Source organism: Myodes glareolus, chromosome 3, assembly GCF_982192425.1.
Source record: "Myodes glareolus chromosome 3, mMyoGla1.1, whole genome shotgun sequence".
NCBI lineage: Eukaryota > Metazoa > Chordata > Mammalia > Rodentia > Cricetidae > Myodes > Myodes glareolus.
Window position 1 is genome coordinate 83168539 of NC_142028.1, and position 23581 is coordinate 83192119.

Here is a 23581-nt window from a genome sequence, read left to right on the forward strand (position 1 = left end):
CGGGGCGCGCAGCCAGGTGACGCTGAGGGTGGGGCTGGCGGTGCGCAGGCATCGTGGGGCAGGTAACGCGAGACTGGCGGACGGGAGCGCCCGGAGGGTTGGCGGAGGTGCGAGGCGCGCCCCTTCCGGCCGGAGCGTCTCCGCCTGGTGTCCTTGCTCGTTCTATCCGCTCTCGGAGACGGGCCCGTGTTCTGTTCTAGAAGGCGGCCCGAGGACGGAGTTTACTCGCAGCCCACCCTGTGCATCCTAGGCGCTGAAAACCGACTCTCCGGGAAATGGGACCCCTTTGCAGTCCGATTAGAGGAACCCAAGCGCTCTGTTAACTGAGGCAGGAGGATCGCTGCAAGCTGACAGCCGCCGCTGCCTCCTAAGGTGTCTGGTTAGATGGAACTGACCTGCAGACGGACTATCTCCAGAGTTCCCTTTTTTTCCCGCTCTGTAAAACCCCAAGATCCTTACACCACACGCGCATTGTCACTTCATGGAGAAACTGCAGGCTTCAGTTCTGATTGAAGGAACAGTTCCACGACCCGACCCACGTATGGTGCAGTTAATCCTCTTAAAGTTATTTTAACATTTTTGTAATAAAAATACTTACGATATATACAAAGACATACCACATTGCAAGGTTACTGCTGGCCTGTAGTTTCGAGGCCAGCCCGGGTCTACAATGCGAGTTCCAAGATAGCCAGTAGTACAGAGAAACTCTGTCTCGAAAAACAAAATGAAAAAAAAAAAAAAAACAAAAAATCCTTTCAGTTTCGTACACAAAGGCAAACTTTTTTTTGTTCCCCCCCCTCCCCCCACACACACACCAGACAGGGTTTCTCTGTCTAACAGCCCTGGCTGCTGGCTGTCCTGGAACTCGCTTTGTAGACCAAGCTTCCAAGACACACTCATTCTGAGTTAAGAAAAATCAGGTTTGATTGAGGAAGACCCCCTTAAAAATCTCCAATGGGAATGGATAACCCAGATGATCTAACTTTTCAGAGCACCTCTGTTGCAGTTTCCTCTGAGTTCTACAGCCAGAACAGCTTCAAGGTGACTGGTTGAGCTGATTCAGCCTCACAGAATACTCCAGTCAGGACTTGACCATAATTCTAAATTTTCTTTGGATCCCCATAAGATTATCAGTGCACTCAATAAGCACGAAGTAGTTTAGAAAACTATGCCAATATTCTCCAAAAATGGATTATGGAAGTTTTGTCATTGTTTACAGTGTTGGTTACAAGTTGTTATGTATAATGATAAAAAAAAAGCTAAACAAAGATTAGATTCAGAGTTTTGTTTTGAAAAAAGGGGAAATGCTGTGTGATGATGCTCTTGTACACTATAAAGATTTGTCACTCATATTAGTTTAATAAAATGCTGATTGACCAGTAGCCAGGCAGGAAGTCTATGCAGGGTAACTTAGACTAGGAGAATTCTGGGAAGAGGAAAGGCAGATGCAGTCACCACCCAGACACAGGGAGATGAGAATGCCTTACTCAAAAAAAGTACCAAACCATGTGGCTAAACATAGATAAGAATTATGGGTTAATTTAAATTGTAAGAGCTCTTTAATAATAAGCCTGAGTTAATAGGCCAAACAGTTTATAATTAATAAAAGCCTCTGTGTTCTTTGGGACTGAATGGCTACAGGAACAAGTGGGACAGAAAACTTCCATCTACGTACAAATGCACATGCGCTCAGAGTCCAGAAACCCTAGAGCTGGAATTACAGGCAGTTGTGAGCTGCCAGAATTTAGATTCTCAATCAATGAGTCATCTCAGTTTTTTTCCTCTGGCAAGTAAAATTTATCATTTGTATGTGTGCATGCAGGTCTGGAAAGTGTCAAATCTGCTGGAGCTGGAGTGGTAAGCCCTCTGAGTTCAGATCCTCTGGAAGAGCCCCCATTTTAGCTTTTAGATTCATCTTTCTTTGATCCATTTCAACTGCTTCATTTTGTTAATCATCTATTTTTCGTCTGTAAATGACATCTTTACTCTTCTCCCTTTTAGTTAATCATGGAAATTATAAAAAACATTCTGATACAGAAGCTAGAGAGGTCAGCAGGGAACAGATTTGGTTCCCAGAACCCATATGGCTACTTACAACCATTTGTAACTAGTTTCAGGGGATCGGACAACCTCTCCTGGCCGCTGAGCAGATTACACACAGGTGGTATTACACTTTGATGCAGATAAGATTGTTTAAAAATTTGAGTGTTTGCCTGCATGAATATATGCATATGCACCAAGTTCATGCTTGGTGTTCTTGGAAGAGAAGAAGATTTCAGACACCCTATAACTGGAGTAATAAATGGCTGAGCTGTCCCTGGGTGCTGGGAACAAAACCTACATTCTCTGCAAGAGTAAGTCCCCTTAACCTCTCAGGCATCTCTCTAGCTCTGTGAATGATACCTTTTAAAACCTTATACCTATTATTTCTATGTTATTTCTAACAGTTCTTAGTTTTTTTCAGGCTGGTCTTGAATTTACTATGTGGCCCAGGCTACCATCAAACCTTCAGTAATCCTCTTGCTTCAGCCTCCCAAAATCTGAGATTTCAGATATGTAGCACCATGCAGGGCACAAGGCACCAGGGCTAAAGGTATCTGGTTTGCATTTAGCAGCGGGAAATGAACCCAGTGCCTCCTGCCTACTATGTCACTACTACTGTGTCACTATGATGAACACAAAACCCCATCAGTTCTTTTATATTAAAAACAATTTTACTTTATATCATTCACAATCAAATACATCATGACATACAGTGAAGTCTTCCTATCACCCCTGACATACCACCAGGTATTTCCCAGAGGCAATCAGTATAGCCAATTTCATATAAATTCTCCCAGAAGTACTTTACATAGATTAAAAAATATACTATATACATGTCTTTATATACATAGTATGTTACCATAAACTTCTCAAACACTCTGGATAAAGCAAACTAAATAACATAAAATGCCAAAATCTACAACAACCATTTCCATTCTGTTTTCCTTTAATTCCATGTTCTGAAGAAAAATAAATAAGGCTCTTTGGGAAACGGCAGAAGTCCTTGAAGTCCTTCACACATCTTTCAGAGCATACAGCACATCGTCTTGGCTCACGTTGAGCCTCACTCGCAGGAGTAGGTCATTCCTGCTGGACTCCACCAGGAGGAGGCGGCAAGACCCCAGACGTGAACACACAGCCATGGTCTCTGACATGGTCGGGTAAGGCAGTCCCTCTATCCTGCACAGAGCCACATGCTGACTGTAGATCTAGACAGCAAAAGTAAAGCAAAGGTCAAGAGGAACAATAATCCTGGGTTTGTATCCAATCATTCATCTTTTTCAAAAATTGGGTGCTTGGGGCAGGGAGGGTGATGCTCTCTAATCCGTAGTCCAAGCACTTGGGAGGCAGAGGTAGGCAAAACTTTTTGAGTTCCAGGACAAGCAAGGCTATATATGAAGACCAAGTCTCAAAACAATCGCTAACTTGGTTTTAAATGGAGACTGTGCTTTCGTTTAGCTGCCCAGACCCAAATAATCACACAGAAACTATATTAACATTAATTACAACATTGTTTAGCAAATGGCTTAGGCGTATCCCTAGCTGGCTCTTATATTGTAAATTAACCCATTTCTATAAATCTTTGTTATCGCCACAAGGCTGTGGCTTACCGGTAATGGTCTGGCATCATTCTCCTTCAGATGCTACATGGCGTCTCATCAATTCTGCCTACTCTATCTCTGTTTGGATTCCCTGCCTGGCTTTACTCTGCTAAGCCATTGGCTGAAACAGATTTATTAACCAATAAAATCAACACGTACATAGAAGGTCGTCCCACATACTTGGTACCTCAGATAGCAAATGCTTCATTAGTAGATGCCCTTGTGCCAAGGAGTAGAAAAGAAGCTGTAGAACAGGACACAGCACATCTGAACCCCGCTTTTCTATAATTCACCTATGTGACACCAGGAAAGTTACCCCCCACCATGCTTTCTTCCTTCCTCGTTCAACCCTCCCTCGCCTTCTTTCCTAGTCTTTTTAAGGCAAAGTCTGTAGCTCAAGTTGGTTTGGAACTCACTATGTAGTTCAATCTGGCCTCAAACTCTTGTCAATCCTCCTGCCTCATCTTCCAAAAGTTGAAATTACAGGTGTGAGCCACCATGTGCCGACTTCACATTTTAAAGCAAAGCTTCAGTTTTACAAGATGTATTGCACAACTAAACAATATTTGGAATACAGAACTGCTAAAGGCCCCTTCTGGGTTTTGTTGTTGTTGATGGTTTGCGATGTCTCACATACTTCAGAATGGTCTCAAACTGGGTATGTAGCCAAGGATGATTGAATTTATGAACCTCCTGGCTCTACCTCAAAGTCCTGGGAAAACAGGCATGCACCACCATGCCTGCCTTATGACGTACTGGAGAATGGTTCTCCAATTTGTTCATTCAAGGCCACTATCTACTTTTTGAAGTATATCCTCAGCGCCACATATTCTAAGCGCTGGCTATTGAGGGCTTTCCCTGCCATACTCACAGACTCCGTGTCAGCCCTGCTCCTGGATACCTCTGGGCACCAGGTTCCTAGACTATTCTGCCAGTCCAACCTGACCCCTTGAGATTGGTTGAGTGTCAACCTCACCCCATCTCCACAGGCTAAGCCAAGACCCCAGATTTCCTTAATTGCCCTACCAGGAGGCTAGAGAATGGCAAGGCCCTGTCATATGGGGGGGGGGGAGATTCAGATCACTCCAATCCCAGACCACCCTGGAAAGCTCCTCCCACCAAGAAACACTATCTAACCTTATGTTCTGCCCAGTTCTCTGTTGCTTCTCACCCCAGCAGAAGCAATCACCCTCTTGGGACTTCCCATACTAGGGAATCTCTTCTGTGGGTTTGTTATGCAGTGTGACTTTGTAGTCCTTGGCTCCCAAATGCCAGGATACTTTCAGAGCTGTAACCCTTATATTAAGCCTGGACCCATATCTAGAAGGATCAAGAAAACAGCACTCAGCCAATACCTGTTGAAATGTCGCTTCTTCCAGTCCAGATCGGCGGAATTCTGCAATCATGGCTCTCAGGAAGCCCTGCTCCAGGAGGGAACAGTTTCTTAAAGGAAACCAAGATATATTAATCCTAAGAGGCTGCCTGCAACCCTGGCCTCGAGGAAAGAAAACACAAGGAAACATTTTCTGTACCACCTGACAAAGTCTTAAGCTGACAAAATGTTCTTTTGGAAATGCAGAACAAAGCAACTACTTCTGGAATTATACCTACACCTCAAATAAATAAATAACCAAAAAAGCCCATCTCAAATTTCGGGAGTGGGTATGCCTCAGTTAGAAAGCGACTTTCTTTTGATTTTATACACAGGATTTCTCTGTATAGCCTGGGCTGTCCTGCAACTCACTATGTAGACCAGGTTGGCCGCAAACTCCAAGAACTGTCTGCTTGGATTAAAGTCACATGCCACAACTGCCCAAACTGTTCATATAACATTAAAAAAGTTGTGTGTGTACATGCAGAGAGCAGAAAAGTTGTGTGTGAGTGTGCGTGTGTACATGCAGAGAGCAGAACAGGGTGTCAGATCTGAGAACTGTAGTCACAGGCAGTTGTGAGCTGCCATGTGGATGTTGGGAACTAAATTTGAGTCTTGGGTGCTTTTAACCACTGACTCATCTTTCTACCTACCAAATGTGTTCCTTTCTTTCTTTTTTTGAGACAGAGTCATTGTATAGCTCAGACTTGCCTGGAACTCACTATTCAACCTGGGCTTTCCTAAACTTGTGGCAATTCTCCTGCCTCAGCCTTCCAAATGCTGGGATTGTAGGCATGAACAAACACCAAACCCAGCCTGCCCCTGTAGTACTCATACTTACATGTTAATAAGCATTCATCTGTTACCTAAGGACTTTGGTTTTGCCTCCCTGATTGCCCCTAAGGACTTTCTCTAGCTAAATGTGCAGACTGAGTTCATTCTAAAATAGAAGCACATTTCCAAAGCCCCAAAGCAGCGATCTCTCCTCAGACCCTTCCAAAGGTGCAGGCAGCAAAGCATCTTACTTGATGGCAGTGATATAGGGCGAGGAGAACATTTCATCTATAGCCTCCATTAAATGGGCCACAGTCACCAGGCCCGGAGAGTCACCAGGCTGACGGGAAAGCTCACAGATCTCGGTGGCTCGCCTGCAGATGTCCAAGCAGCGCCGTGCATCTCCGGAGAGGGCCGCTACCTATAAGAGGGAACATTTTATTTCTAATGTCCACTTGCCACCTCAACCTAGGTGAATAACCACTGGATCTATGCATAGATGAAAAGAGAAGGCGGTGACGAGAATGGTCTCATGCCAAAGTTGACAGTTGGGGAATCTTGTGGGAGCCTGGACTTATATCATATAAGGAACACTATTCCTTCAATGCCAAACCATTGTTCCAAGATTTTATAGGTAACCCCAGAAATCCCCAACTTTAATATTTGGGAAAAAAAGTGGGGTTTGCTGCTGTTCTTTTGTTTTTAAGGATGGGTAAGAAAAGGTCTTACTGGTTAAGAGTACTTGTCATGAACACATGACAGTTCACAAACACCAATAACTCCAGGCTCCAGGGAATCCAAAGCTCTACTCTGGCCTCTGTGATGGCTGGGAATGGTGGTATAGAAGTGTAGTAAAAAGAGCAATGGGCCGCTTTCCGCCGCCTGGCTCCTGGCTAGTTTACACCCGAAATAATTACACGGAAACTGTATTCATTTAAACCCTGCCTGGCTCATTAGCTCTAGCCTCTTATTGGCCAATTCTCACATCTTTCTTTAACCCATATCTAGTAATCTGTGTATCACCACGTGACTGTGGCTTACCGGGAGAGATTCCGCACGTCTGACCTGGATCTTGCAATCCTCCTGCCTCACCTTCAAAAGTACTTACAGGGATAAACTGCCATACCGACCCAGATCATTTGCATTTTAATTCTCAGAGCCACTGCAGCCTCCAAAGACCTCTTTCCCAGCTCTTACATTCCCAGTATTCGTTAGCAACCTGGACGTCACCAAATTATCTCTAAAATGATCCATGATACACTAAGACATTAAAAGTAGTCATCTTAGCATGGTGATGCTTTTAATCCTAGCAGGCAGGCAGATCTCTTGAGTTTGAGACCAGCCTAATCTATTATAAGCCAGCCAGAGGCACACAACAAGACCCTGTCTCAAAAGGCAAACATGGCAGTCATCCCTGTATGGTGGGATTATACACTATTGCATGCAATGTATTGAACAATCCAAAGCCACTCCTAGTTAGATACAGGAGCAGCACAGTCTTCCCTTTCACTGGCTTTTTACATCCAAACATTTCCTCATTACCTCCTGCTTCCTATCACCATCCTCACCCTGTGAAACAGTGCTCTAGCGGCAAACAGTACAAATCGAAGAGCCTGGGCTAAGGTAATGAAAGGAAACACTGAGAACAGGAAAACACCCAAAGCAGTTCCATTGGGAGCCTGGGGCCCTTCTGAGGACCATGACTACTGTAGTGAGGGTCTGCATACAGCCGTGTCTGTAGAATGATGGTTCCATATAAACAGGTCTAACTCTGACCAGTTGCTAAGGATTGGCCTTACTGTCTCCACCTCATTAGTTCCTAGGTGGCTTCCATGGATCTAAATGATCCCTTCAATTACACAAAAGAGCAGGTTCGCTGAATCAATTATGGTTAGTTTATAGATAAGTCCATAATCCCTGTGGCCGTCTAAAGAATCATATGATAAGGTTAAGGAGTCTTCCAGAATATTGTTTCTTCACTGATTTTATCCATCCGTTCACTGAGACAGTAGTTCACTATGTAGCCCTGGGAGACGAGACCAGCCTCAAACTCAGGGAGGGATCCCTTTCCCTCTGTCCCCCAAGTCCTGGAATTTCAGGCATGTGCTCCCACCCTCGGCCCTTTCTAAAGCTCCCTTTATATTCAGCTGCATAGCACAGGGCACAGAAAACAGGTGCTCAGAAGGACCTGTTGACGGGCGTGGAGGTGTAGCAAGGAGCTTCCTGGCGGTAACTCACCTTCCTGGCTACCAACTGGATGGCATCATCCTCAAAGGCCTTTAAATGCTTGAGTCGGGACACTACAATCTGTTTCAGTTGGCTGTGAGAATAGGGCTGAAAGGACATCCTGGTGAGACCCTGGAGAGCCGAAATGAGAGAGGAACAAGTTTCACCGTCCAGGTGGGGACAAAAAACAAAACAAAGCAAAAAAAGCCACACTCAGGCCCCCAAGCCTGATTCTCAAGTCCCACATAACAATCCATTTCTTTCCATTTTCCCTTCAGTTGCTGCCAGTACTGGCCACGACTGTGGTATCCTGCAGGACAGCAGTTCTCAGACTCTTTTATCTTAGACCCTTCATTCTCTTAAAATCATCTGAGGAAAGAAAGGCGCTCTACAGACCTGCACAGCTCCCACCCTCCTTCCCATGTTCTCAATGGTTTGATGTTGGTGTTTCCTGCCCAACTATAAGGTCCATAAAGGCAGACGAGTCTGCCTAGTTCTCTGCTTTACTGTAAGTACTTAAGAGGTGGCAGGTGATACATACTTAAATATTTTTAAAACTAATTAAACTTCTAAGACTTTGTGTGATTTAAAATTGCACAGGGACCAGAGTGCCAAGTCATAGGGTATGGTACGTGTAGGAAATGGCAATGGTTTTTCATTCCAACATAAAAATTACAATTATGGCAGAAACCATACATTGTTGGCCTTCTAAATTTTCATTCTTACACGACACCCTGGACTTACCAATCGGCTGGATACGCGGTTCATCATGATCCTTTCTGGTAGGTCCATGGTGTTGGCAATGGCCAGGACAACCAGTCGGGCTCCCTTGTGAGTAGGCCAATCAAAGAGATTGTACATGACATCTTGTTTTTGAGTCCAAAGAAGGTCAAGCTGCCAAAGAAAACAACATACAGTGTCGGTGAGAGACTGGTCGGGGCACCTAAGTGACAGCTGAATTAGTGATGTGCTACCTATACCACATCTTCAAACCCGTCAGGGAACCAATGGGCAGACCTTAGTGGAAGCAGGAGCCGGCACGTCTGCCTGACCACCATCACTCCTGTGTGCCCACAGGCACCTTACCTCGTCCACAAGCAGCACGGTGGTTTCCTGTGGGGACCCTTGGCTGCAGAATCGCTTTGCCAGCAGTTCTGCCGCATGGTTAGCTGTTGCCTTCTGGCCCGTCAGCTTCTGTATGAGGAAAAGCAGTTGCTGTAGTCTGTAAAAGAAGCTCCATCTCCTTACTCCGTCTCTTACTCTAGTCCCTTCCCCAAGAGGGATATCACCTGTCCCAGGGCAACAGCTAATGAAAGAGCGTTTACACCCTATTCCAGGACATTCCCCACCATTTGTGAGCTAGTTTGCTGCCATGCCGGCACGTAATCAGTCAACATATAGCTCCTATGCCATGTTTTTTTCTTCTTTTTAAGATTTATTGTGCATAGTGTTCTGCCTGCATGTACGCCTTCAAGGCCAGATCTCATTATAGATGGCTGTGAGACACTAGTTCTAAAGAACTGTTTCCCCAAAACCCCCAACAACTTTGCTTACCTGTAAAATCTGCACATAGACTTGGTGGGGCTCCGTTAGCTTCATGCCATTGACCTCAATGTATTCAAAAGGAGGAACATCATTTGTTTGGGCTGCCTGCTGCAGACAGCGCATGACCTCGTGTACGGTGGCCGTCTTCCCTGTCCCAGGAACCCCAGAAATGTACATACACCTAAAGCAAGAAAGCAATACTCATAGCCTGGGTCTGTGTTGTCCACATAACACTAAGAAATAGCAAGCCCCTTGAGATAGAGAAGTGAAGATTACCCTAGGAGACTCATCAGGGTTGGACCTGTTTAGACACTCTACAGTCAAAGCTATATGCATGCAAACTGACAATCAAAGGTCACCCCCTCCTTTTTAAATTGAGACAAAACCACATGTAGGTCAAGCTAGCCTCAAACTCACTATGTAGCAAAAGATGACCTTGAACTCCCGATCCTCCTGCCTCTACCCTGCCACCACCATGTTCAGTTTCTGCAGTGCTGGGGATCAAACCCAGTGTCTCCAATCAACTGAGCAGCCCCAGTGGTCTCGGTAGTTCTGAAAGGCAGAATTCCACTCTTCTAGGCTTAGCAGTGGTTCTGCTGACCCTGCTGACCCTGTGTGAGCAGCTCTTCCTCAGACTACCCGTTTGCTCAGCATTACTCACCCTCCAGTCCCATCAAGAACTTTGCTTTCCACAAAGTTGTAGATGTCTTGGAATTCCTGCTCCCGACAGGGAAGAGAGTCAGGTACAGCAGAAACATGCAGCCTGCATGGAAAAGACACTATTATTTCTACCCAGTAACCATATGGGGGGGAGGGGGGAGAAAAAGAAAGAAATTCCTTCCTTTTTACCTCTCTCCATGGTGCCTCGCCCCCCCCCCCTTTATCCACCAAAACCACCTGGGTAGACCGAAACCTATGAGTTCCAAAAACTCTTGATCTCGTCCTGCATTCTAACAGAACTTCTACTTTAGGGTCCTGTAGCTAAGAGACACCACCCTCAGAAACACCAAGAGGATGGCAGAAGCCTGGGAGACATTTCCTCCCATCTGCATTACCCGGCCGTCAGCTGTTCAATGCGTCTGTAAGCACTTGTTTCACTGTCTCCCAACAGCACCACAATAGTGGCACAACCAACCCCAACTCACGTGAAGAAAGAGGCCCCATCACTCTGATCTATTCAGGCTGTCTTACCTCATCCGGGCCTCTTCAAGCGTGCTGGTTGGCTCCTGGATAGCGAGGTTTCTATCGCGAATCTGAGGAGTGGCGTGATGAGGTGTTCTACGATTAGGCTGTAGTCAATGAGAACATAAATTGTAACAAAGCAAAACAAACCAACACACACAAAAAACATCCAGGACACACAGAAGATTGATCTGGTAAAAGAACAAGGTAGTCAAACCTCCTACATGAAAGAAATAAAAATGATTTACTCCTCATCCCCACCCCTCACATCAAACATTTTGTTCATAGGCCAAACATGATCTCTTTTTTTCTAATACTTATATGGAATCGGAATTTGAGTACAGTTATTTTGAGAAAGGAAATAAAAAAAAAAAAAAGATTATTCAGCCAGGCATGGTGGTGCCTGCCAATCCCAGGACCAAAGCTACATAGTAAGACGCTGTTTCAAAAACAAACAAAAACAAACAAAAACCCCAGGGTTCCACAATACTACATAGGTAGTCTGCCACCGAACTACACCTCTGGCCTTCCATTAATTATGTCAAAGCTAAAAAATTATTAGGAAACTCAAGTCACATTGCTCAAGAAGAGGAGGTATAAGTTGGTTGTATGTGATTCCTAAGATCTTGTTTATTTGAAAATACGGTCAAGGTTTGACTCAGGAATTCCTCAGCCTACAACCTCGTACTTGGAAACATCAAGAAAACAACAACCAAATTTATTCTAAATCCCTGGGTCACTACTCCCACTCACAGGCCCATCCTTCTTCTTTTTTTTTCCAACTTTATTTCATGTGCGTGAGTGTTCTGTCTGTCTGTCTGTGCACGGCGTGCTTGCCTGATGCCCAAAGAAGCCACTGGGTTTGCTAACAATGGAACTGTAGGCAGCCTTATGAGTGCTGGGAATCAAACTCAGGTCCCCTGGAAGAACAAGTGCTCTTAGCTGCTGAGCCCTCGCTCCAGCTACACAGGCTCACTCTTTCTTGATGGTTAATCTATGAATCAGACCTATGCTTTCTCTCACTTCTCTTCACCTTTTCCTTGGCCAAAATGTGCAAACTGACCAACTGGGGAGAAAACAAAGGACCTGCAGGAAGGTAAGCCCAAGACTAGTGGACTTGCTATGATCCTGGGGCCACACATCCCCTTTTCTGGTGAGACCCAGTGGATGTGAACACTCAGAACAGTGAGCTTTTTGCACTTGTATTTGAGGAAATCCAAGTAAATATGGCCTTGAGTTCAAATGGGATCTACTAGACTCCCTTCCTTAGATAGAGCCTGCTTAGACGTCAGCCTCAGCTCCATCTTGATTTGGAAAAGAGGAGAACAGCATTTCTAGCTGTATGCTGAGGAGTTCTGCTACGTCTAACACTAGTGTTTCTCTAACCCACCTCTCTGCATGAAAAGACCCCAACATCTTAATGCTGTGACAGCTGTGCAGGGATTTCCTTCCGCTTTCCTGCTGCACATTCATTACCACATGTAAGCAGTACCCCTGATCCCTGTGCTGTATTAGTATAGCCTGGAATCAATTCCCTGAGTGCCAAGGGAAATGCAAACACCAGGACTCAACAGTGTTTGTGCTTCCCTTAGGACGCTGTGCTCTTGGTCTTTTGACTCAGGCCCTTAAACGGAACTTGAGTGCTGGAGAGACGGCTCAGAGGTTAAGAGCACTGGCTGCTCTTCCAGAGGTCCTGAGTTCAATTCCCAGCAACACACATGGTGACTCACAGCTATCTGAAATGAGATCTGGTACCCTCTTCTGGTCTGTAGGCATACATGCAGAGAAAAAACTACACATAATAAATATACTTTTAATGAAAAAAAAAAAAGGAACTCGAACCCTTGAGCAGTCTAGGCCAGCCTAGGCTTTATAGTAACACACCATCTCAAAAGCAAAACAAAATAACACAAGGGAAAAAGTCATCTTCAAGTAGATTAATTTTCAATCAAGTTCACGTAAGCCTGTTTGTCTAGGGAACACACTACTTTAACAGTCCTAGCCCTATGCTAAGAATCCAGCTGTTTCTGTGAGATCTCGGAATTATCATTCTTTACCATACAGGAGGGACATGTCACTGGAAAACAAACCCAAAAGAACTTTACTGTTTTCTTTGGTGTCTTGGAGGGGATCTGCAGTGACGGCTTTGAGGCCATTCTCCGGTTTCTGGATTGCCGCTGGGGATTTCGCTTTGGAAGCGAGGGAAGAGAATCCTCCTCCTCCTCTTCTTCCTCCTCACTGGTGCAGTCTGACACCTCTGCTGAGGATATGAAATCTTCCTCTCCCTCTTGGTCACTTTTATCTAGAAGCCTGAGTGGTGCAGAGTGATTATTTTCTATTATTTGCTGCTCAAGTCTTAACAACTGTACAAAAGTGTGCATGGGAGGCATTATATCTCTTCCACCATCAGGCAATATGGAATTTGTTTCACTTCTTAGATACTTGCTTGAGATGCTCTGCCAAAGGCATTACATATCCACTAAATCCCTCAACAACTTTAAGGCTTGTGTATATTCCCTATTTTGTTCACCAGGGAGTAAGGTTTGGAAATGTTCATCTTCTCAAATTTCAGTTTCAGAAGCCCAAATTCAAAGATCTATCAAACAAAGTTAATGCTTTTAGGCATCCCACACTCCCAGACTTGCAGGAAACAAGAGTGATGGAAGGCAAGGAACCACAAGTCCTGACCAGCATTTCTTGTCCCTTTCAAACTATGACACTTGTACCATACGCTAGGTGGTACCAGTATCAGTGCACTGGCTAATCAAACAGAAGGGACATGAAAGGACAAATGCTATCACAGATGAGAGCTTGGTTCTTTTGCTTGTCAATGGGCGGTCTTACCAAAGCTGTTGCCTAATCCGATTCAAAGTCACAAGAGAACTCCGTCTATGAACACGATGGGAACTACGGGCGTGAGCGTCATGTCCTTTTGCCTCCCTGTAAGGTATCACACCTGGATTAGAGGAAAGCGTTTGAGACACCAAGGGTCCACAGTAGGTACCAGAGATAGTCAAGTCTCACTGGCTCCTTTCTATAGCAATGTTGGAGTTAATCAAACTTGGCTCAAAAGCTCATCAAAGAAATTCAGGTTTTATTTAACACATCATTTAAATCAGACTTTACTGCTCTGCTATCATGGTTCAAAATGGATAAATTCCTAACAGATTTTGCCCCTTTTTATATCTGTCATCTTTTACAAAGGTACAAAGTTACCAGAAATATATACTTAGTATTTATTGAGCAACCTATTATGGGCCAGGTGTTGGGAATTTCTATTTAAGAAATATAGAAAATCAAGTTATTTCTAGTCTGTCACTTTTACTGTACACTCCATTAGCTACACAAATTATCAAGGACCAAACTAAAGCTTGTTCTACATTTATTGTCTTCTTTTACTATATTTAAGAGTAGATTCCAGGGGGCTGGAGAGATGGCTCAGTGGTTAAGAGCACTGCTTACTCTTCCAAAGGTCCTGAGTTCAGTTCCCAGCAACCACATGGTGGCTCAAACCATCTGTAATGAGATCCGGTGCCCTCTTCTGGCCTGCAGGCAGACACAATACTGTATATATAGTAAATAAATAAATCTTAAAAAAAAAAAAGAGTAGATTCCAGCTTCATAAAAAAGAAAAACCATCCAATTGAATAAAAATGATCACTAAATTGTGGCAAAGAGCCATAGCCAACAAATGAAATCCAGGACTGTGAAGTAGTATAGTTTCAGACATAAATAGTGATACTCCCAGATGACATCTGGAGAGAAAAGAATGTCTTTCTGGAGACACTGTCACTATGTGGATCAGCCTAGCCTTGCACTCCACACATACAAACCAGTTCCGATTACAGGCCTAAGTCACCACAGCCGACTTCAAAGAGCACTGCAAAATACAGATTCCTGGTCCCAAGACCTGGAGCCTAATTTATAAATCCAGGCTCAGAAATCCGTATTTGAAAAAGATCCTCAGAGACTCTCGGTCTGGTCAGACAGCCACAGCTCGGCAGTTTCCCTCCACGACACCCATTTCTCATCACATGAAGTATCTCAAGCTGGTCTGTGAGAGGGAGCAACGCTCCTGCTTACCTCTCAATGTACTTTGGTGTCAGAACCACAGTGGGCACCATGGAAGACCTCATCCTGCCCCTGACAGGGGTAAGGGCCCCCTCCACATTAATCTTGGTGGTCACCTCAGCTGGGCCTTGGGCTCTCAGAGTCATGCTCTGTTTGGAACAAACGGAAGGAGCCTGTCCATTTTTTCTTAGAGTTTTCAAGGCTGAGGAGGTCTTGACTTCACCAGGCTGAGACCTTTTAGGTGGTGAGGCTGTCTCAGAGGAGGCTGGTTTTCGTTTATAATTTTTTTGAGACTCCAAGGAGTCACACGAGATCTTCTGTGATAGCCTCATGGTAGGCTTCCTGGGAACACCTAAGCCTAAAGAGACAATGAGGGATGTTAGACTCAAACCCCCAATCTCAGACTGTACTGAAGTAACACAATAGAAGTTATTCATACTTAGAATTAGTCCACATTGTCTTCCTCTAGGCCAAGTGGCCTCTTTTGTCCTAAACTTCATGATTTTCCTGTTTAGAAACACACATGACTTTTGTTTCCATATTTCAGTCCTGGGGATTGAACCCAGGCCCTTGCTAAGCATGTGCTCTACCACTGAGCTGCACCTGCAGGATTTAGAATTTGACTTCTCAGTCAGGTTTTGTAGATAAATATTCAGCTTCCCCAAGGCAACACTGCAGGGTAAACACTCCCAGAACAAAGGCATTTGAAGAAATTTACAGTACAATACTGAGTGACACCAGACCCAAATTTTTCCTGTTTTTTTTTTTCCCCTAAACCCAGATTATATCTGGCAAGATAGAGGCGGAATCATTACACGTAGATGTGTTCTACTCTTGCCAAGACTATGGGAACCGGGGATCACAGCCCTTCATAGATACAGCTGAACTATTAAAAAGGCAAGATTTATATTAGGTCCTAGCAAGAAACAAAAAGTGAATGAGACTCGACCCTGGTACTTATCCATGGACATGCTGCTCTAACTCAGGAGATGGCAGGCAGAAATGCCTACAGTCTTAAAGCACAGATGATCCAACTTCAGTCATACTTATGGTGTGAGACAGATACAGATAGGGTTTCAAGAGCCATCTAATGTCTATGTGAACCATTAATTAGGGTGGCTTTATTCACAATCGTGAACAACTAGAAACATCCAGATGTCACCTACTGGGAATATATAAACTGTAGCTATTGATACAATAGAGCATTGCATATAAAGGATCAAATCACCAACAGGATAATAACAGGAGTGACTCTCAAATGAAGGAAACCAAGAAAAGAGAGGCAGACAAAAAGGCCAGACTCTGATTCCAATGATACGATATCCCAGAAAAGCCAACCATAGAGACAGCAAGGACATCACTGTGCAGCAGGTGTTGGGGAAGAAAGAACTGGTGTATCACAAAGGATCACAGCACACTGAAAACTACTTTACAACCATGCTTACCATCAAGTTCCAGCAGCTTCCTCGCACTGGGGGACACAGGATGAGCAGGTGTCTGGCAAGATCTAGAGGTAGAGTAACGTGATCGAGGTTTTTGGTACTCGGGGCTATCTTCTAGCTTCTTCAAAGCTGAAAGCACTTCTGGTGACAGTGGTTCAAAATTCTTTGTATTCCAGGAGAGTTTCACAAACAGTGTCTCCTCATTTTTCTGATCCATAGGGATCACTTCATCTGGGGCTAAAGCCACGACCTGAATTTTGGAAGTGCGATAAACAAGAAACGATGAAGACTATGCGGCCAAGAAAAACCATCATGGCTGCAATGAAACTATTTAAGCTCACATCTATATATGAAACGCAACCTTTTACATCTAAAGAGAAAGACACGGAATAGCACATTAACTTAGAAACTGAGCATTTACAAAGTCACGAAAAGTTTGAAGAGGAAGTCAGTGAAATGGAAATCCCACCCCTCTTATGTTTTTTTAAACGGCGTCTCTCTGTGTAGTCCCAACTATCCTCCTATATAGATCAGATTGGCCTCAAACTCAGAGCTCCATCGGCATCTCCTGTGTGCTGGGATTAAAGATATGTGTCTTAATTAATTTACACCCAGTCAGTTAATCTTGTTGCCCCCCCCCATCAGCTTTACTGTATTTGCACAGGGTCTCCTGTAACTTCTGATCCTCCTCATTCTACTTCCTAAGTAAAGGCATGTACCTCCATAGCTGGTTTATGTAGTGCTGGTGATTGAACCCAGAGAATGAATGGATCCTCTGCCTTGGCTTCTCCTCTTCATTCCTGCCATCATCCCATCTCAGTCACACATGATCCCATTCCTTCCTTCTCCACCCGCCTCCACCATCTACTCACCTAGGTCAAACTCCTTAAAACTTCCCAGCATGTTGAACAGTTAGCAACACAGCTGCAAGATGACTCAAACTGTGTCTCAATGTCTTCTAAGCTCACTTCCAGAGCGCTCAGCATTCCCTAAATGGCCAAGCATCACTAGCAGAACCTGGCTTTAGTGTGATCTTCCCAAATACCCCTCCTCTCCTGCCCTTCTGTTCTAGTTATTTTCTGTTGCTATGATAAATCACACTGAGAAAACTAACTCAAGGAGGAAAGGGCTAATTATTCCACTTAACAGCTGACAGCCCTGCTCACCATCCCATCACTGAGGGAACTGGAGACAGGAACTGAAGCACAGGCCATGGAACAATCCTCTTCACTGGCTTCCTGCCCTTGCTTTCTTATACCACCCAGGAAAGAGCATCATACACTGTAGACTGGGCTCTCCCACATCCATCATTAATAAAATGCTCCCATAAACTTGCCTACATCAAGTTACAGAAGCTAACCAGCATACCTTCCAAATCCACCTACTCTGCTGCTTCAACTTCTACATCCACCTTTCCCACCTTCATTAACAATAAAATGAATTACTGTAGCCAGGTGAGACCAGTCTCTCTGGCCAAGTGCTAAACCAGTCCCCCAATCACCCAAAGCCAGACTTCACACAGGAGAATCCTACTATAAAAGCAGCACTAGAAACAAGAAGCGTGCACACAGTTTTCAAAATGTTGTCTACTTCAACAGCTTAGCTCCTCCTAACAAAAATTCTCTAACACAAGGGGTAGCACAAATAATAAAAACTCAGAGACAAATGTTGGAGTTCAAGCTGAAGACCAGAAAAGCAGAGCAGCCAGCCTCTACCTCAGACTAAAAATGAGTGATCCTGCCTCCACGAATCCTCAGACTGAGCCTGAGACCTGTCTCCTTCCATTTTATACTCTTCTCTAGTGCTGGGATTAAAGGTGTGTGCCACCACTGCCTGGCCTGCATGGCTGACTAGCGTGGCAGCTTTGCACTTAGGCAAGCTTTATTTATTAAAACACAAATAATATACCACTGTACAAGGTTGCCTTTAGCAATGGGCACTTTTTCAAAGTTATTCAAAGCAAAGCCCTCATTTTACAAAGCACACCCAGCCTAACAATGTTTTCTGCCTGTCATAATCATAGCTACATATGATTTTTCACTAAGACACATTTTCTAATTCCTGCTCTTCTTTCAGGTCTTAACTCAAATGTCACTTCCTCTAGAAGGCTCAGAACACACAATCTATGCTCTCAGCATCTGTGGGATAAGGCAAACAGCCAGAGAAGATAAGAGAATAATTCAAATTAGAATCAGTAATATTTGAGGTCATGCAGCATGGGTTGTTTCGAACCCCAAGACTTAAGGCCACCTACTTGAACAGGGCCGATGATGGTCTCCACATTAACGTTGTTATCACAGTCAGAATGGTCATACCAGAATATCTCCTGTGCAGCAGGCTTCCGGCCTAACAAATGCCTTTTAGAGACAGGGATCTCAGAGAAACGGATAAACCACTGCACTTGAGCACATTTCTTGGAAGGAAATTGGGATCCTAGAGGATCAGGTGGGAAGTGGAGATTAAAATAGGAAGGTAAACATTACAATGCACCACTGAATATTGCCTCATGCCAAAGACTTCACAATACAAATATGACCCCCAAAATTCTACAAAGCAGGTACTATACCTATCCCATTTATAGGCCAAGAAACCAAGCTTCAAGAACCTTATATAATTTGGCAATGATTAAAGGACCAATCAGCAGCAAAATGCCTCTAAATATGTTCTTTATGGTGCTCCACTTTTAACAAAAAAGATTTTATTTTTGTTTTATGTGTATGAGTGTTTTGTTTGCTTATATGTACGCGCTCCACTTGTGTGCAGTATCCATGGAGGCCAGGAAGGGGCACTAGCTCTTCTGGAACTGGAGTTAAAGACAGTAGGTCCTCTGAAACAGCGAGTGCTTCTAAGTGCTGAGCTACCTGTCCAGTCCCACTGTTCTACTCTTTACCAATGGGAAAATTTTACAAATTAGTGATTAAAAAAGTCACCAGATAGGAATGGTGGTTCATATCTGTAACCCCAGCACTTGGGAGACAAGGCCAGGAGCATTCTGAGTTTAAGGTCAAGAACAGAGTTCAAGGCCAATTTGGGGATACAGAGACATGTAAAGAAATCCAACTCACAAAATTTCATAGTAACCTCCCTGTATCCAAACTAAGAAAGTGTGGACCCAGCTGTTATGGAATATTATTTTAAGATGCGTTATTCATTTATGCTGTGGAATAAATGTTTAAGGATGCAGAGATGTGTTGTGATCTTTCACGCTGTATTTGTTTAACTCTGTAGAGCTGTTTCTCTGCTTGTCTAAAACACCTGATTGGTGTAATAAAGAGCTGAATGGCCAATACTTAGGCACAAGAAGGATAGGCGGGGCTGACAGGCAGAGAGAACAAATAGGAGGAGGAATCTTGGGAGAGAAGATAGGGAACAAGAAAAGAGAGGATGTCGGGGCCAGCCATCCAGCTACATAGCAAGCCATGGAGTAAGAGGTAAAGAACGGTGTATAGAATAGAGAAAGATAAACGGTAGATGGGATAATTCAAGTTAAGAAAAGCTGGCTATGAGGCTGGAGAGATGGCACTTCTTCCAGAGAACCTGGGTTCAATTCCCAGCACCCAAACGGCAGCTTAAAATACTCCAGTTTTACGGCATCTGATACCTTCACACCAATTCACATAAAATAAAGCTAAATAAATTTAATTTAAAAAAAAAAAGAGGGGTCGGAGAAATGGCTCAGAGGTTAAGAGCATCGCCTGCTCTTCCAAAGGTCCTGAGTTCAATTCCCAGCAACCACATGGTGGCTCACAACCATCTGAAATGAGGCCTGGTGCCCTCTTCTGGACTGAAGAAAGAATACTGTATACATAATAAGCAAATAAATAAAAAGTTTAAAAAAAAAAAAAGAGAGAGAGAAAGAAAGGAAGAAAAAGAAACAAAAGCTGGCTAGAAAAAAGCGAAGGCAGGCATTCATAGGGGAGAGCAGTCTCTGTGTGCATTCATCTGGGAGCTGGGTAGGGGCCCCCAAGGAGAAAAGAGCAAAAAATTAACAACAGTGCAAATCACCAGTTCTCCTCCTGTCTTCTTAAACTCTCCACCCCTAATCCGCACTTGACATTCTTACCCCTAAAAATAACGGAAAGGCTCAATTCTTGAGCCGATTTCATTTTCCCGCGCCTGTGCTGCCGAGTGTGTGTATTCCACCACGTGATGCTCTGTGGTGCCTGCGAGCAGAGAGACCAGCGGCCTCCCCTCTTGCATACTCTGCACTCGTGCCCAGTAACAGAAGGCTTCCATTTCAGGCCCGAACTCACCATCTTCAAATAATTCAGTCAGTTTAGCAATATAGGGCTTTGTATTATAATCTCCTTTAATCAACACGAACTGGCCAACCTTGATGTGAATTTCAGTGGAACAATCATTGTTTTTCAAACATATTTCTCTAGAAAGCAAAAAAGAAACATATCATTAAAGTGGGAGTAGATTTTGAGGATTTGGCACAAAAGACAACATTCTTTTAACGGACATTTCCTGTTCAGCCACCTCTTTTTGAGATTTAATTATTTTATGTGTAGGCATGCTTGCCTGTGCAACAGATGCATGTGCAGTGCTCATGGCGGCCAGAAGAGGGCACTGGATCCCCTGGGACAGCGGTGAGCCACATTATAAGTGAGACAATCAAACCTGAATCTTCCCTCCGTAAAGATTAGCCAGTGCAGATAACCACGGAGCAATCTTTTTTATTTTTCTTTCTTTTTTTAAATCTTTTTTTCTTCCATGGAGCAATCTTTCAAGCTCAAAACCATTCTTAAGGGCTGGAGAGATGGCTCAGTGGGCAGAAAAAACACCAATGCACATAAAATTATTTTAAAAATAAAATTTTAAAAATCCTTCAAAATCCCTCTAAATGTTTTCTCTAAGCTCTCCAATCATCATACTGGGAAAACAATGTACCCAGTCAAAGTAGACAAAATGGGTCCAATGAACTGCTTTAGCATGAATGACTACTTTAGATGCCTTAACTACCTATATGCTATTGACAAAGAACAATAAAGGGTTCGGGAGGCTGGAATGCTACCCAATAATATCAAAACTGCTAAGGAATGGAGAGAAGGCTCAGTGGGTGGAGCACTTGCTGAATGAGCAAGCACAAGGGTTAGAGTTCAGTTCCCCAGCATTCATGTAAAAAGCCAGTTAAGTGTGGAACCACCTTACAGCTTTTGGGAAACAGAATGAGGAATCTGCAGGGCAAGCTCACTAGCTAGATTAGCTGGAATTGGTGAGTTCTGGGTACAGCAAGAAAAACAAAAGAAACAACAACAACAACAAAAAAAAACCAAACCTGCACCAATAATAAAAGTGAGGGTCTCCTAAGATTTTGGGATCTCCACGGAAGAGGAGACAGAAGATTCTAAGAGCCAAAGGTGGTTGACAACACATCAAGGATAAAGCGTTTTTTTAGATACAGGGCACATGCACGTACAAACGCCACAGAGATTTTGAGAGAATGCACGAGACCTTTACAAGCTCCAGCCAGGCATAGAGGAGAGAAGGTGGGCAAAACAACAACAACAAAACAAATCAAAAACCCACCAGTAGCTAGAAAGCTATTGGCATTTGACAGCTGCTGGGAGAGGGAGAGACTCAGTTTTCTCTAATAATAATGTGGTCCCCATAGGGCAGACCAAGACCAGTGGAACAACACAAACTTAATCTTAACTCATTTGGTAAAGAAAAAAGAAAAGAAGAAATCTCAAAGTGGGGCCGAAAGGGATGAGATGGGAGGAGAGAGGATGATGAATGCTCAAAACACACAGCAGCTAAGAAATTCCCAGAGAATAAAAATACCGCAATAAATAAATAAAGCACAGAGCAACCGAAGAAGCACTCAACAATAAGTTCAGGCATCCAAAGAGCATGCAGCCTGCCCCATATACATGCACACACACACACTACACATGCACACAGAAACAAGTCGGGAAGGACATAGTACCAACATCCCTTATCTTTTAAGTTTCAAAGAATCCACTTTAAGTAGAAGACATTATGGTACTCCTCAAATTTTACTAACCAGCCACATCAGATATTTTTATAATCACACAAAACTTTTTTAAAAATTCATTTCTATCGTCCCTCAGACCCCAGTCTTCACTGAGAAGAGCAGCTCAGACACAAGCTTAACAGTGGAGCCTGGAAAGTGACATTTGCAGTCCCGCCAGAGAGCTTTATCACTTACTTGTAGATTTGATAGTACTGTTTTCGGTCCAGCAATGGCCTGCCAACCCATGAGAAAGTTTTTCGAGTCTTCTGCCTTGTGACATAGGATGGCATGGCTCTGATGGGGTGTAAGATATGATCAGTCCCCGCCTTCACTGAGTTCAGTCATTTTTTTTTTTTTCAAAACACCTGCCTCGCTCTCACATTTTAAACTGAGTTTCTTTACACAATCCTGACAATCCTGGAACTCACTGTAGACCAGGTGGTCACAAACTCATAAGAGATCTGCCTGCTTCTGCCTTTCAAGAGCTGGGACTAAAGGTGTGTGCTGCCTCCACCTGGCTAGGAGGTCCGTACTTGTAAGCATTCACAACTTATTTTCTAAAATATCAGGCCCCAATTTCCCTGGGTGAAATTAATTAAAGCATAATAAGCAATATCTACATAAAATATACCAAATTGCCTGTATTTAATTTCCAACAAGATTGACTTTTTCAACCAAAGAAATGTCATTGAGCTAGGACAAGCAAGGCCACAGAGAAAGCCTGTTTTGAAAAATCAAAAAGAAAAAAAGTACTTACTTTGAACAAAGTGCAACAGGTGTGAACAAATATCTGAATAAAATGTCTTCAAAACTCAGATGGGGTAAAAAATAAATGCAGTAATCTACAGCCAGTGCTGCAAAGCATCTAAAGGATTTTAATGGAACTGAATAACTGAATATTGAATAATCAGGAGACACTGATAAAATGGACTGGAATGAGGGTTACCAGGGATAGAGGGATAAATATGCAAAGGCAGCATTTGAGGGAGGGATGATAGATTTGATCAAGTGTGTCCATTCACTTACATAAAATAAAAAAAAAATCAGGAGCCAGAGACCTAGCTCAGTAGGTAAAGTACTCGTCATGGAAGCATGAGGACCTAAGTTTACTTCTGAGAATAGTGTTTCTCTGAGTTCTATTAATGAGTATTTTTATGGAGGTAGGTATATCGCTTGTAACTAATTATTACGAGGAATTGGATATGGTGTTGGAGTTCAACAGTTCAGGTTGGAGGATGGTTTATGACGGTGTGGGTTAGGATTTAGGGGTGAGGGTGGTGTTGGGGTAGATGCCTTGTATGGTTGCTCTGCATGACTAATAGTGGCTTCTGGCTGAACTTTGTTT

At 43.6% G+C, this 23581-nt stretch overlaps 1 protein-coding gene and 1 long non-coding RNA gene across 3 annotated transcripts in view; one reads left to right on the forward strand and one right to left on the reverse strand.

The window, feature by feature from the left end:
• The first annotated feature begins 70 nt into the window (after positions 1 to 70).
• LOC146895135 (uncharacterized) lies at positions 71 to 5450 on the forward strand. The gene is made up of 4 exons (XR_015737539.1): positions 71 to 539; positions 1823 to 1857; positions 3009 to 3203; positions 5024 to 5450. It is a non-coding gene; the product is annotated as an uncharacterized LOC146895135 (long non-coding RNA).
• The window catches only part of Orc1 (origin recognition complex subunit 1), a 28792-nt gene continuing 7903 nt past the window's right edge, over positions 2693 to 23581 (reverse strand). Inside the window, exons 3-18 of one of the 2 annotated variants that reach the window (XM_048453333.3) lie at positions 22432 to 22530; positions 20510 to 20637; positions 18511 to 18689; positions 16260 to 16506; positions 14827 to 15172; positions 13588 to 13683; positions 12849 to 13053; positions 10753 to 10850; positions 10223 to 10324; positions 9571 to 9742; positions 9103 to 9210; positions 8761 to 8910; positions 8029 to 8148; positions 6042 to 6211; positions 5000 to 5087; positions 2693 to 3251 (exon numbers count right to left, since the gene is read on the reverse strand). In XM_048453333.3, the coding sequence (XP_048309290.2) occupies positions 3057 to 3251; positions 5000 to 5087; positions 6042 to 6211; positions 8029 to 8148; positions 8761 to 8910; positions 9103 to 9210; positions 9571 to 9742; positions 10223 to 10324; positions 10753 to 10850; positions 12849 to 13053; positions 13588 to 13683; positions 14827 to 15172; positions 16260 to 16506; positions 18511 to 18689; positions 20510 to 20637; positions 22432 to 22526 (2499 nt within the window). In that variant the 5' untranslated portion in view covers positions 22527 to 22530 and the 3' untranslated portion in view covers positions 2693 to 3056. Of the gene's footprint in view, positions 3252 to 4999; positions 5088 to 6041; positions 6212 to 8028; positions 8149 to 8760; positions 8911 to 9102; positions 9211 to 9570; positions 9743 to 10222; positions 10325 to 10752; positions 10851 to 12833; positions 13054 to 13587; positions 13684 to 14826; positions 15173 to 16259; positions 16507 to 18510; positions 18690 to 20509; positions 20638 to 22431; positions 22531 to 23581 lie in introns of both variants that reach the window. The other variant, XM_048453331.3, reaches the window with a different exon arrangement.